The sequence below is a fragment of the Triticum urartu genome, chromosome 1A, assembly GCF_056163025.1.
Source record: "Triticum urartu cultivar PI428250 chromosome 1A, HENAU_Tu73, whole genome shotgun sequence".
NCBI classification, from domain to species: Eukaryota; Viridiplantae; Streptophyta; class Magnoliopsida; order Poales; family Poaceae; genus Triticum; species Triticum urartu.
This window is the reverse complement of record NC_141873.1, coordinates 241,406,461-241,419,585: the sequence shown is the minus strand read 5'-3', so window position 1 is coordinate 241,419,585 and position 13,125 is coordinate 241,406,461. Positions and strand designations below refer to the sequence as shown.

The following is a 13,125-nucleotide window of genomic DNA, read 5'->3' as shown; positions in this document are numbered from 1 at the left end:
ATCCGCATCCAGACAAATCAAAGACAAGCTTTTTGGGATGGAGGGAGTATTTGAGTTAGCTTTCACCTAACTCAAACTTCTCTATATTTACCAAGTCCATAAAAAATGTGCTAATATCTACATACAGTATGGAAATATATTTTATCATTAATCCAATGTAACTAATTTGGTGTTGTGTTGGATGTTCATATCTTTTATATGGACGCGACTATGTAGCAGACGCTGCATCTTAGTCTTTCCATGGGGCCATCCAACCTCTCTCTTTCTCTCATACAAGCATGGTATCGTATGCATCCAAAACATGACATCAGCAAATATTCTCTGCTTTGACTTTTAATAAATTTTAAAGTGCAATACAGAGATGCAGAGAGCGACGTCAACCAGGACATCTTGGCAGAAGTGGGGAGTACTTCACCACTGGAATCGCTAATCGGTGTGAGACAAGCCATTTTAAAAAATCCAATTTAGCAATTAATGTAGATGAAGTCAACATGTGGTGGCAGATTCATGCCCTATTGGAAGGCGCAACAAATGTGCATGTGTGTGCCCATTAGATTGTCCAATTATACAGACTTGGTTAAAACTTAAAAACGTTTGACATGGTACAAAGCTAGAATTTCAAATAATTTGGAACGGAGGAAGTACTTCGCAAGAGTCCCTCAGGGATTAAGCGAATAAAATACGACATGTGCTGTTAATTTGCACAGAACGGGCAATTAAGTTAGAAAACCATGCTACAGCCGTCTCTTAAGGGAATCATAGAAAACTAGTAAGTACAAACTGTACCAACTTCTAATAATCAGAACCACGTGTATTTCAAGAACAAGTAGGAGCAGAACTAATTTAAGTTCACATGTCGATACCCCATGATACCGTGCTTATATTTATTTTTATGTACCAATAAAAACTTAAACAACACTACAAAAATACTCCCTCCGTTCCTAAATATAGGTCTTTCTAGAGATTTCAACAAGTGACTACATACAGAGCAAAATGAGTGAATCTACACTCTAAAATATGTCTATATACATCCGTATGTGGTAGTCCATTTGAAATCTCTAAAAAGACTTATATTTAGGAATGGAGGGGGTAATTCAGGATTATAGGTGCAGCAGGCACACACACATGAAGTGAAGATGCATTAGATCCTAGGAAATATGGGTTCGCAATTTTAAGCAAGGCTGGAAATGAAAGAGAACAACACATTACTAGGCTAACAGCCTCGTAAAAAAGGAAAGTATTATAATATTTCCTTACATGATGGATATTCATGGAGTCCAAAAACTTTTCAAAGGAATGAATCCATTCATGGTGATTCCAAACTTGGGGAACATCAATAGATATTACTCGATAACCCTGAAAAAAATGAAGACAAAAATCTTAGGTTGGTCCGATATATGTATCTAACAATTATACATGTGCCAAGCAGAACTAAAGGAGGATTCTGCAATTGTTGACCTCTAATAAAATTCCAAGAAGAGAGAGATGGCTATTCAAATTGGATACACTTAACAGTGCCACCACAATTTGGACATCATGCAAAGCATGAAAATCTCATAAAATACTAATGTAGCAGAAAGAAATCAAGGCCTCTTGCCCACATTTTGTTGAATTCAAATCGGTGCATTTTTATGTCAATTTCATTTCATGTTGTATATATAGAAGATGAGGAGATCCTTTTCACCAGTGCATTGAGTTTAAATTATTGATTTACTAAACAGTTGAGCTTTATTTTGCTTATTCTCGCCTTGGATATTTTTGGGAATGTATGAGGTATTTTTGGTGTAGTTATAAGTGTCAAAGTTTATCCATGTTGCCAGAAAAAAAAAATGGCCCAGGGTTTGCTTCAATCCTTGCTCCGCCACTGTATGTCAGCATAAGGGTTGCATATCACATTGTGTATACATTTGCAGGTACATATGAACACTCAAGACAGCTAGCAAAATCAGAAAAGATGTGTGCTGAACTGGCAATGGAATGGGACTCATTCATTCTCATTGTAAGCACCTTCATAGAGAGGGACATTATCTGCTTATAGTATACATCAGCCGTCCCAGCAATTCCTGGGATGCAGATAAGGGGTGGCACAGCCTTGGGGCCAAAATCATAATATCTCCACAATTTTGATCCAATCTACAAAATCCAATAGAAAGAAATAATTTAGAATCTCGCCAACCATAAGAAATGTAGAAACAAGTTTTAAAAAAAAATTGAGCAATACTTTCCCTTCTTTCTTCCAAAAGGCATGAATCACGCAGTGTATTTACTAATCAGATTTAAAACTGAATTGATAAGATTGTAAAACATACATTTGACTTTGTACTGGATAGGGGACTTGTTAACCAGAACAAAGATTTATGTTGAACGTGTGTACCGAACGAAGCTTCCAATACTTCCCTAGCTTGTGTCGAGGCCATATATGTGTCTATTTGTATGATCACGTGCGCGCCAGTTAAATGGATAGGTAGCCACAGCCAATGAATTAATTTTGTTAGCAAATATGCAACTTGTATTTCCTGGGGGGGGGGGGGGGGGGGGGTATACATGAACAGCTCGTAAATACGCAAGAAACCACTCATACAACAGGGAAAATACATAGGCTATGCATGGAACATAATATAACTCTATCACACCCCCCCCACACCCCACCCCTTCAAACACAGGGTGGATCCATGACAATGAGTTTGGAAAGATAAAATCCATGTTGCGCTCTAGTATGGGCCTTCGTAAAGAAATCCACCAATTGTAACTCGGAAGGCACATAATGAGAGCAAATACTTAGTCCTCCACACCAGCGCGCACAAAAGAAGCATCAACACCAATATGCTTGGTAAGCTCATGCTTCACAGGGTCACGCGCAATACTGATAGCACGCACATGTACACACCAAACTCTTGAAGTAAACACAGTAACCTTTGCCGTCAAAAAGGTCATAGCTCGGGACTCAGCCTCTTTGTAAGGGTGTTCCAAAAATAGGAGCATTGAGAGCTGATTCGAGTGCATAGTCCACCGTACGCACTAGTGATGTAGAGTGCTTCAAGTGTGTAGGTCGGGGACATATAAAGCGTGAATGTCCTAATGAGAAGAGAGTATTACTCACAAAAGATGGATACATCAGCTAGTGATGAAGAGAAAGTTGATGACAGATCTAGTGAGAAGTCTGAAGATCTTGAAAAAGAGGCCATGAGTTTTGAAGCTGCTGAATCATATACGTCCCTGATGGTGCAGCGAGTGCAAGAAGACCGTATCGAGGACAAGGGGCAACGCTGGAATATTTTTCAGTCTGAGTGCAAAATCAGCGACACCAATTGTAAGTTGATCATCGATGGTGGAAGCTACACCAATGAGGTCAGCAAGGGGTTGGTGGGTTATTTAGGATTACGTGTGTGGAAACACCCACAACCCCACTTAGTCGAGTGGCTGTATAATACTGAAAAGTTAAATGTTGCTCACAAGGTGTGCATCAAATTTTTGGTTGGCAACTATATTGATAGGGTGATATGTGATGTTTTGCCAATTGGATGCATGCCACTTACTGTTGGCAAGGACGTGGCAACATGATCGTGGTGCCACACATCATGGGAGGTCCAACACTTGCTCATTTAACGGGAAACGACATGTGCTATAACTGATGTTTGCCAATGATATCAAGGTGGATGCTATTATTTCAGTTCCAAAGAATGTCCCCAGAGCAACCAAGAAACCAAGGACAGCTTTGTTTAAAGAGGGAGGCGATGATGTGGCAACTAGAGCTTCTTCAGCCACGACACGGACTCAAGAATGTCTCCATGACATAGTGTTGTTTGCTCAAGAGAAGAAAGATGGCAAAGGAATCCTGGGAATTGCACCGTATGCTAAATCTGCTAACACAAATTTGAATGGTGAAATTCCTGTCAGGTTAGTAGTGCTGGGGGAGGTCTTTTTTTGAGAGTTAGGAAAGTACAGGAAAGCTACAATGTTAATCTTTTGATGATGCGTCGCAAGAGCACAGCAAGAGTCGCTACGAGATTGATTTTTGATCTATCTTGTGCTGATTTTGTTACTTTGGTTTCTTGCATCTCGCTCGATCCATAGTATTTGTTCGGCTACATCTTCATCTACTTTGCTGCGTCTTCGTTTCGTCAAGTACCGTGAAAGATTGAGACCTTTACATGCGCAAATTTGCGTCTCACTTGTTTGTGTTTCATCACGCAGCTAGCAAGCACCAAAGTCATGTAATCCCCTGCTCAGTCAGGGGCTCAACTGAAGAGGTCAACGTAGATGCACCGGGAAATGTTGAACCGGAGGCAATAAGCAGTTTGCGAAGGCGCGCAGTCTCCTGCTCAGTGAAGGACGCAGCTCAAGTAGTCGATGTAGCAGCACCAGGAGAGGAGCAGGCACTGCCACCCGTGGAAGTCGCTAGTCGCTAGAGGAGGCGGTGTAGCACACCCAACGTCGATCCGCAGAAGCCAGTAGAGGAGACAAGGTCGCAGGCACGCAAGCACCAAGGGAGGACGTGCGTGCGAGACAGAGTCGGTGTAGCAATGTGCACCAATACTGCCGATGAAAGTCGCGGGGGAATTAGTGTAGAGCGACAATCAGCATCCACGGAGGTTGCGAGAGGACTCGTTGTAGAGCAGCCACCACAGTCTGCGTAAGGCGCCAAAAGGGATGACGTCACAAACAAACGAGCACCAAAGACCGAGGAAAGGCACATTGCGAGATGGACTAAGTGTTGGGAACACCAGAAACACCATTGGAAATCACTAGAGGGCGAGCGAGAGACACCATGTCTGATGATATTGTTTTCCCCTCTTTACTTTTCTTACTTCTTTTTTTACAAACTAATCAGCTCGTAGATGGCTTCAAGAAAAGCACTCCAGCCCCATCGCACAGGTCAGCCCAAGTGCACGCAGCCAGCCAACCTGGAGGCCACGCTCCCGAGCACACAAGCCCAAGAGAAAGAACAACGTTGCAACAGCAGGCTGCGGAAGGCTGAGCAGAGACGAGACAACAAGAGAGAGGCACCAAATGGGGTAGCAGAGTCGGCAGTAGATGGACGGCGGGCGGTCTGAAAGGCAGTGGCCAGGGAGCGCGACGGCGGCCGATTTGGGAGCAACGGCGGCTGGTCCTAGAGGAGGGCCCCAGACGAAGCTAGCAGTCGGATGGGGAGCACGATGACAAGGGAGCCCATCAACAGAGGCAGTGGGCTGCAACGAGGGAGAGCCTGGAGAGCAGCGCCATGGCCTGACCTGAGACAAGAGGTGGTGTGTGGTGATCTGGAGACCTGCAATGCAGAAGCGAGCACGATAGAGGGAGAGAAATTGGGATAAAGGGAGAGGAGGCAGCGACGGCCAGCCGAGAGGATGACAACAGCCCAAGAGGAGGCAGTGACTGCCAACCAAGAGGGGGGCGGCAGTGCAAGTGTGAGATTGGACTGGAGCACGAGTTGCGCGTGGAAGAAAAAATAACCTAGGGCTTTAATACCATGTCAGGAAATATGCAACTTGTATTTCCTTGGGAGGGCAAGTATATATATGCAGGAAACCCCTCATACAATGGGAAAAATACCCAAGCTATACATGCAACATAATATAACTCTTAACTAATCTCACATTTTGTAAAAACTACGCTCCAGTTAAGTCGGGTAGCCGAGTGCGGAGAGGATAACTGCTAAAAGCATATCTACTATACCACTATAAAAGGAAGAGAGGGGCAGATCCAAATAAGGACGACCGTCTATCTATCAGATCCAAGGGACTAAAATGTCCAGATGTTTAACGCAACAAGCCACTAATCAACCCATCGACAACTAATTCCCGCACCCCCACATCCTCATACAACACGATCGCCCGCACTACCTCTTCTCCGCATCACCTCTGCGTCCACAATTCGCCCCAACTGCCACGCCGTCTGTACTCCCCAAGATCGCTGCAGTATGCATCGCCGCCGCCGCCGCACTCACTGCCTCATCTCGCTGGGGCCGCCGACCGCTCCACCGCCGGCCTGACCCTAGGCGAGGGCGCTCTTCGGCCGGCGACGCGGCAAGGCGCGCGGGACCTGCCGCCACCGCCGCCGCTGGTGGCCCTCAACGCGCAAGCCGCCGGCACTGCACTACCACGCGCCTCCGCTGCCCTACGCACGGCACCTGCCCCAACCCAACTCTCGACGCGAAGCCTCGGCTGCCAAGGGTGCTACTGTCGGGCATGTGCCGCCGGAAACGAATGCCCACGTAGGAGGTCAGGAGGTGCCGTCGCTAGGGACGTGGACCCATGCAGGAGCGGCCGTTGATTCACGTCCTTTGGTCGATCCTTGTGCATCGGAGGTTGCACTCATCTCTGAGAAAATCTGCCTTTGTGCTTGTTTCTTGGGCATTCGTTCTCTGTATGGCCCTTCGCAAATTAATCTCCAGTTGACGTGTACAACTCCATAACGCACTACAGGTACAGGTATTCCTTGTAAGATGCTTTCACCTATTCCCTAATGTACGTGCAATCTGACATTCATTGCCAATTTGGCTTACGTAAATTCGGTGGCAGAATAAGCAATCTTAAATTGGTATTGGTATTGTTCTTAAGCATGGCCCAAAATGATGTGTATCAATTGCATATTTTTCTGAAGCTACTGGATTTGACCTGTACTAAATTTCCACTGTTTTTTTCTTCTAAAAATACGGTTCTCCTTCAAACTCAATTTTGTTCCTTCTACTAAATGTGCTTCTGAAAGAGGATATCAACAGAGCAACCGGGAGGAGGAGGAGAGAGCAGCCAGAGATAAGTTCAGAACAACACACATGCTTCAGATTAACTCCTATTCCTGAACCAATATGTTTTTTTACTATTCACCGATATGCATGATTGAATTAGATAAAACAAGTAGGAGTGTATATTTATTTTCATTTAGGACTTTTACATACCTCCTAGCCAAGCATCCGTACCAGCACTGGGTTCGAGAAGTAATTGTGCAAGACCCTAAAATTGATTTTGATGCAAGTATATATATGGTCATTTTTTTTGTTATTTGCTAGACGAATGGGTAACATAAATATTTTCTATCCCAACTTCAACGTCATTAATAAAATTTCAATTTAAACAACAGGGATTTTCTCATCTGTATAGTTCATGTATTCTTCTAGAGGCATTTTATAAAATAAGTTTCCATGCGAAACTTTTATCCTTCTGAGGGCATTTTAGAAAACAAGTTCCCATGCCATCCATTAGAAGGCGTTTGCTTACATAAGAAGAGGAAACTTTTATCCTTCTGAATGCATTTTAGAAAACAAGTTTCCATGCCATCCATTAGAAGGCGTTTGCTTACATAAGAAGAACGATAGCAGCATTAGCATATCTGTACTACTTTTTATAAAAAATAAGACAGTCTGAACAAATGTCTAAATATATGCCATCTAATTGTATGATTTTGGCATGTAAATACATTTTCCATATGTCTGACTATATTGTGTTTCCCGTGCAAATATGCAGAAGGTTGACCTCACTTTTGGGGACTGAGTTTTGTAATGATATGTTATCTTCACCCCATATCTTACTATGTATACAATGCTGCAATATGTATAGACTTGTCACCACTTTTACTGGACTGATATATCATATTGTATGTAGAATCTTACAATACATATGTACTTGCAGACTTGCAGCAACTACTAACTAGGGTTTTTTCTTCACCTACAAGAATGTATGGAATCTTCCTCTATATTTTCATGTTGGTACCTGATTTACAGGTCTATACTGTTGGGCTGTTCAACCTACCACTGGAAGGCCTTACGGTGCATCAGGGGCATCTAATAAAGTTTTTAAGTTTGTCCCTGCTATTATTATATCCAGACAAGATATTTGCTTGCAGGACCACCAAAGCTGAACCTTCTGGGTAATTTGCATTGAGCAGTCCAACGAGTAGCAGGATAATCAGCGGCTCGGTGCCCACAAGTATCCCAGATTTGCATTGAAGTGAGATAAGGTTTATTCATGTTTTTATATTTTGTTTCTCTTGACTGGTATGCTTGATTGATTTTCTCCTTCATGCTGTTAGTTTGATGAAAAGAATCCAGAGAAGGGAAGGAAACAGAGAGAGGAAGCATAATATTGGGAGTAAGGGAGATGCTGACAGGTACTTTCCATTTTCCATTCATTTCTCTTGACTGGTAGTTGCGATGATAATCATGTATTTGTCGTTAATGAGAAGATGTGAAGAGTAGTACAAAGTATGTCTTGTTATATAGAAGATGTGAAGAGTTAGAGCATCAAACAATGGAATAGAGTCACGCATGGAATTGCAAGCCAATCATATAGGCATAGACCTGTTTCAAGTTTTTCGATATATATTGAAAATTATGTAAGTCATTTGAAATATTAATATAAAGAGTTTCTTATTGATGTTTGTTGTTTTGTGAATGTATTCCCGTAAAGAAAAATCTGTTTTAATATATTTGAATGGTGTCATCTTCGAATAGATCTCTATAAGTCTATAGTAGCAGAAGTTCTTATTTTCCTAAAATCTGGAAATTATACAATTAGCTGTATAAATTATAAAATTGATGTGCAAGAGAGTACTTCTGTGATTTCGCTTAGCTCAGATAAAATTGTGTACAAAGATTATAAGTTTCTTGCATTTGAAATACTCCCTCCGTTCCTAAATATTTGTCTTTCTAGAGATTTCAACAAGTGACTACATACGGAGCAAAATGAGTGAATCTACACTCTAAAATATGTATATATACATCCGTATGTGGTAGCCATTTGAAATCACTAAAAAGACAAATATTTTGGAACGGAGAGAGTATGTTTTTGCAGTATTTGCGTTGGTCAATATGTGGCTTGCATGTAGATGATAATTGGAATTTTGTTTGCTTTTTATTTCTGGGGTGAAGCAGCAATTTCAAATAAAAGATATATATGTTAGTTATGTTCTTAAAATTATTTGTTCAGATTTGTACCTGCATGCAAATTGAATAATGATCAATTTTACTTAGATACGTGCATTTGCACGTACACGATTACTAGTAAGTAGTAAACCCACCCAAAGATGAGTGCTCTCTCCTCTGACTTCCCTAGAGCCTCCGGTATCACAGCCGAGACAGCGACGGGTTCTCTACCCATACGGGATGGAGCGACAGCAGTATGGAAATAGGATAAGGTAGCGGCGAGACGAGTCGTTTAAATAGGTGTCAAGTGGAAGTGCAGTGATGCATTCAGCTGAGGCATCCTAACGAACAAACCTTGTTTCTACATGGCTACCAGTGATTCACCACACAAGTAGTATATAATGGCTATGAGAGGGATAAGCAAAAAAAAACTAAATTACTTGCCTTTACATTTTCACAACTAGAACCCTAGCATAGCTATCTATCCCGATCGATTTCCATCTCTTCTTTCGATCTTGACAAGGGTATTAGAGCCTCTCACCCATTATTGGCTCAAATTCGCGAGCAAGGTATGAACACCGCTACCTGCTAGAACCCTACCGCCGCGGATTTGACAGACCGAGGACGATTCAGCAAAGCAACGAAGAAGGGTTGGTGGAACAATGCAAAATCCCACGATTCAAAGTGAGTTACGACGACAGTGATGAAAGGAGCTCTTCGAGGTGATGGAAGAGGAAGCGACTACTCTGGCGGTGGCTAGAAGCAGGAAAGAGCCGCATGCGTTGAGGAAGCAGTGCGTGATCATTGGCCCCACGAGATGGTGTGCCTCCATGGGCAAAAGGATCAACAAGACTCATTGCTCTCTTTGCACGGTGAGATCTCTAAGCTAATAGAGGTGGTGATGAGCATTAATTTTAGCAAGTAGCCATCGACTGACTGCAATCCACTCGTGAGTTGAATTCAATGCATGAACTTTTGAGGTTCACGGTCGGTTCGGTCATCACATGTCTTAAGGGCCTAGCGAATATCTGATGGCCATTCATGAAACCAATTACAGTTCTACAACAACAACAACAACAACAACAACAGCAACAATAACAACACCTTTAGTCTCAAACAAGTTGGGGTAGGCTAGAGGTGAAACCCATAAGATCTCGCGATCAACTCATGGCTCTGGCACATGGATAGCAAGCTTCCACGCACCCCACAGAATAGCCTAAATGCCACAACCATAATTTTCTTTACTTCACTCCTACAAAACAGCAGAACTTCTGATACGGGGCATCCCAAGGTCATCTCCATGGACCTACCATCGTCTCATCAAGTGCCTGGTAGACCCATGACTCGATCACGTGCAAGAGCTCTCGAGACCAAGGTGACATCTCTCCTCTCACAATTCCACTTTGATGACCATGAGACATGGCTACTACCTCAAATGGAGACATTGTGCATACTCAGGTATCTAGGAGTTAGCCATGGAGACGCCAAGGAGCGAGGAGAATCCGAAGAGGAAGATGGACGTGAAGGCGGAGAAGAAAAAGGGCTAAGTCAGCAGAAGCCCGGACGATCCAGACCGCCGTCCGGACGATCCGGCCTCAGCCCGGATGATCCGGACCCCGGCCCGGACGATCCGGATAATGTGCCCAGCGACACCCGAGACGTCATCTTGGAGATGGGTCATCCAGACCGAGGCCCGGATCATCCGGACACGCCCGGACGTCCGGACCAGGTCCCGGACATCCGGCCCTCCCGCGGCTGCTCCAACACAGCCGGATCATCCGGACGCCGACCCGGATCATCCGGACCCCCGAAGCCCGGATCATCCGGACCAACTCCCGGATCATCCGGCCACCGCCTGTGTGCGTGACTTGGGCCGAGGCCCGTGCACCCGTTTCGCCCCCCTCCCCCCCACTTACCCTTTCGCCCCTTGGGCCATAAATAGACCTTCTACTCCTCATTTTTAGGGTTAGTAAATGTTTAGCTCATGTTTGTGAGAGAGCTTTGCTCATCCACTTGGTAGTCTTCTCTACGGAGATTCGAGCCTCCACCGGAGAAGATCCCCCAAGTAGATTCAAGACCCCTTTTAGGGAAGAACCCAAGACCTCCTAGCCCATGTGTGACTTATTCGTGTCGGTTTAGTGATTCCTCTCGTGTTTCTTATTGTGTTTTCTCTCCGTTCTTTCCCGTGTTTTTCGTGATTTTTGCGGGATCCGCTCCTTTCGTAAAAGATCGGGCGATTAGGGTCTCTACCCTACATCATCTTGGTATCATGAGCAAGGTTGATCATGATTTCGGAGCCTCCCCTCTTCGTTTTCTAGCTTGATTTTGTTGTTTTCGTCCTAATCCGAAAATACCCACAAAAATAGCCTAAAATTTTTTCTTGTGATTTGTGAGTTTTGATGATGTTTTGTTGGTTTTGATCCGTGAGTTTGTTGTGTTGCAAGTGGATCTAGCCTTCCCCACCATCTCCACCTCGAAATCCCTCCAAAATCCGCGAAATCCCCGAATTTGTGGCCGTTTTTGAGTTCATCCTGAGCCATTCCCGAGCGAGTTGACCCGCCCGGATCATCCGGCTGGTCGCCCGGATCATCCGGATCCGCCCGAATCATCTGGCTCCTGGCCCGGATCATCCGGCCTTCTCTGACCAAACTGCATTTCCTGCAGTTTTTAACCACCGCCGCCTATGCCTCCGCATACCCACTTCGACCACCACCTCCTAACTTCCGCAAACCCCTACGCACACCCTTCCAATACCCCAACCCACACCACCACTTGACCGATACCTACTCCGACGCTTTTGGTCGCGCTTGGTTTTGAGAATTTGAGTTGTGGCTCACCGTTTCCTTTCGTGTTTCGGTTACCTAGGGACGGTTCGACATCAACATCACCACCGCTCATTTTCACCAAGGACTACTACGAACGACTACACCCTTGTGGTATCAATTTCCCATTGGTATCATCTTGGTATTGTGATATCATCATACTCTTCTCAATTTGGATTGATAACCCCATAGCCTTACTTTTGCATAGCTTACCCATCGAGACTAGCATTTGAGTATTGCCGGCAACGTGACTTGTGCACATTAGTGATCATACATCCCATAGCATACATACTATTATCGTGTTGCATATCTTGGAATCATCTCTTGTGTCACAAAGTTGTCATCGCATACACAATTGCTATCTTGGTTCGTGAAGCATCGCATGAGAAAAGAGCTCAAACATCAAAGAGCCAAACAAGCTTTTAAGCAAAAAGAAAAGATAAGCAAAGAGCTTATAAGCAAGAACCATAGCATCATACAACATTAAGATTGTCATACTCGATCATCTTGGATCATATCTCCGGAACATCATACTTGGGAGAAGTGTTGCATTTTTTCTTAGTAGGTTGTGCACAAGTTCGTATCCGCCTATTGTGCAATCGTGCTAGCGTCTCTCTAGTATTGTGCAACAAGAGCATTTTCGTGGATTCCACATTTTGACTCACCCTTAGTTGCACGACCCCATTTATCTTTCCGTGTATTGTGTTTCCGTGTACCACATCTTGCTATTGGTCTACTTGTTGCATTTACAAGTCGTGAATCTTCTCCAACATTATTGAATCTTGTTTACATTCACATCAAAAATTGTGCCACCATCCTAACCAAGCTCCACCATAAGCTTTTACTTGTGTAGGTGTGAGAAACCGACAAGAATTCATACCAATTGGGCTATTCCCTTGTCCTACATTGGAGTGATCATCGATCCACTTTCAACTTCGGTCAAGGTACATTTGGTATTCGTTATTCTCTTTCTACCACTCACATTTGTCTTGGAATGATGGATAGGCCAAGTACATCTACCAACTCACTCTTCACGGAGCAAGACGATGACATGAACTCCTTCGTCACCAAAAGCCACCTCTTTGGTGCACAACGTGCTTTGCATCAAGAACAACAAGCCATGAGTGACCGCATCGACAACCTCGCCACCGACTTGCGACTCTCCGAGCAACGTACAAGGGACTACTTCAACCACAAGCTCGACGATCACAAGCAAGAGAATGACGCAAGGATGGACGAGATTCGCGCTTTGTTGCTCAACCGCTCTTCTTCCACTTCAAGGAGCCGTTCAAGTCGCCACTCCGACTTTACCCTCTCCGGCTCAAGTACACCGTCATCGAACACTCTTCGACGTGCCGCGCGCAACGAGCATCAAGCAAGCCTCAATCCTCTACGCGACACCGACTCGCAAGAGCACCGACGACGTCAAACCCAAGAAGCCTTTGC

At 44.2% G+C, this 13,125-nt stretch overlaps 1 protein-coding gene across 4 annotated transcripts in view; it reads right to left on the bottom strand.

The window, feature by feature from the left end:
• The window catches only part of LOC125555452 (alpha/beta-Hydrolases superfamily protein), a 47,049-nt gene that overhangs the window by 23,880 nt on the left and 10,044 nt on the right, over positions 1 to 13,125 (bottom strand). For 2 of the 4 annotated variants that reach the window (XM_048718407.2, XM_048718412.2), the window contains exons 2-3: positions 2,008 to 2,133; positions 1,258 to 1,356 (exon numbers count right to left, since the gene is read on the bottom strand). In XM_048718407.2, coding sequence (XP_048574364.1) covers positions 1,258 to 1,356; positions 2,008 to 2,133 — 225 coding nt within the window. The remainder of the gene's footprint in view (positions 1 to 1,257; positions 1,357 to 2,007; positions 2,134 to 13,125) is intronic. The other 2 variants (XM_048718416.2, XM_048718421.2) reach the window with 1 other exon arrangement.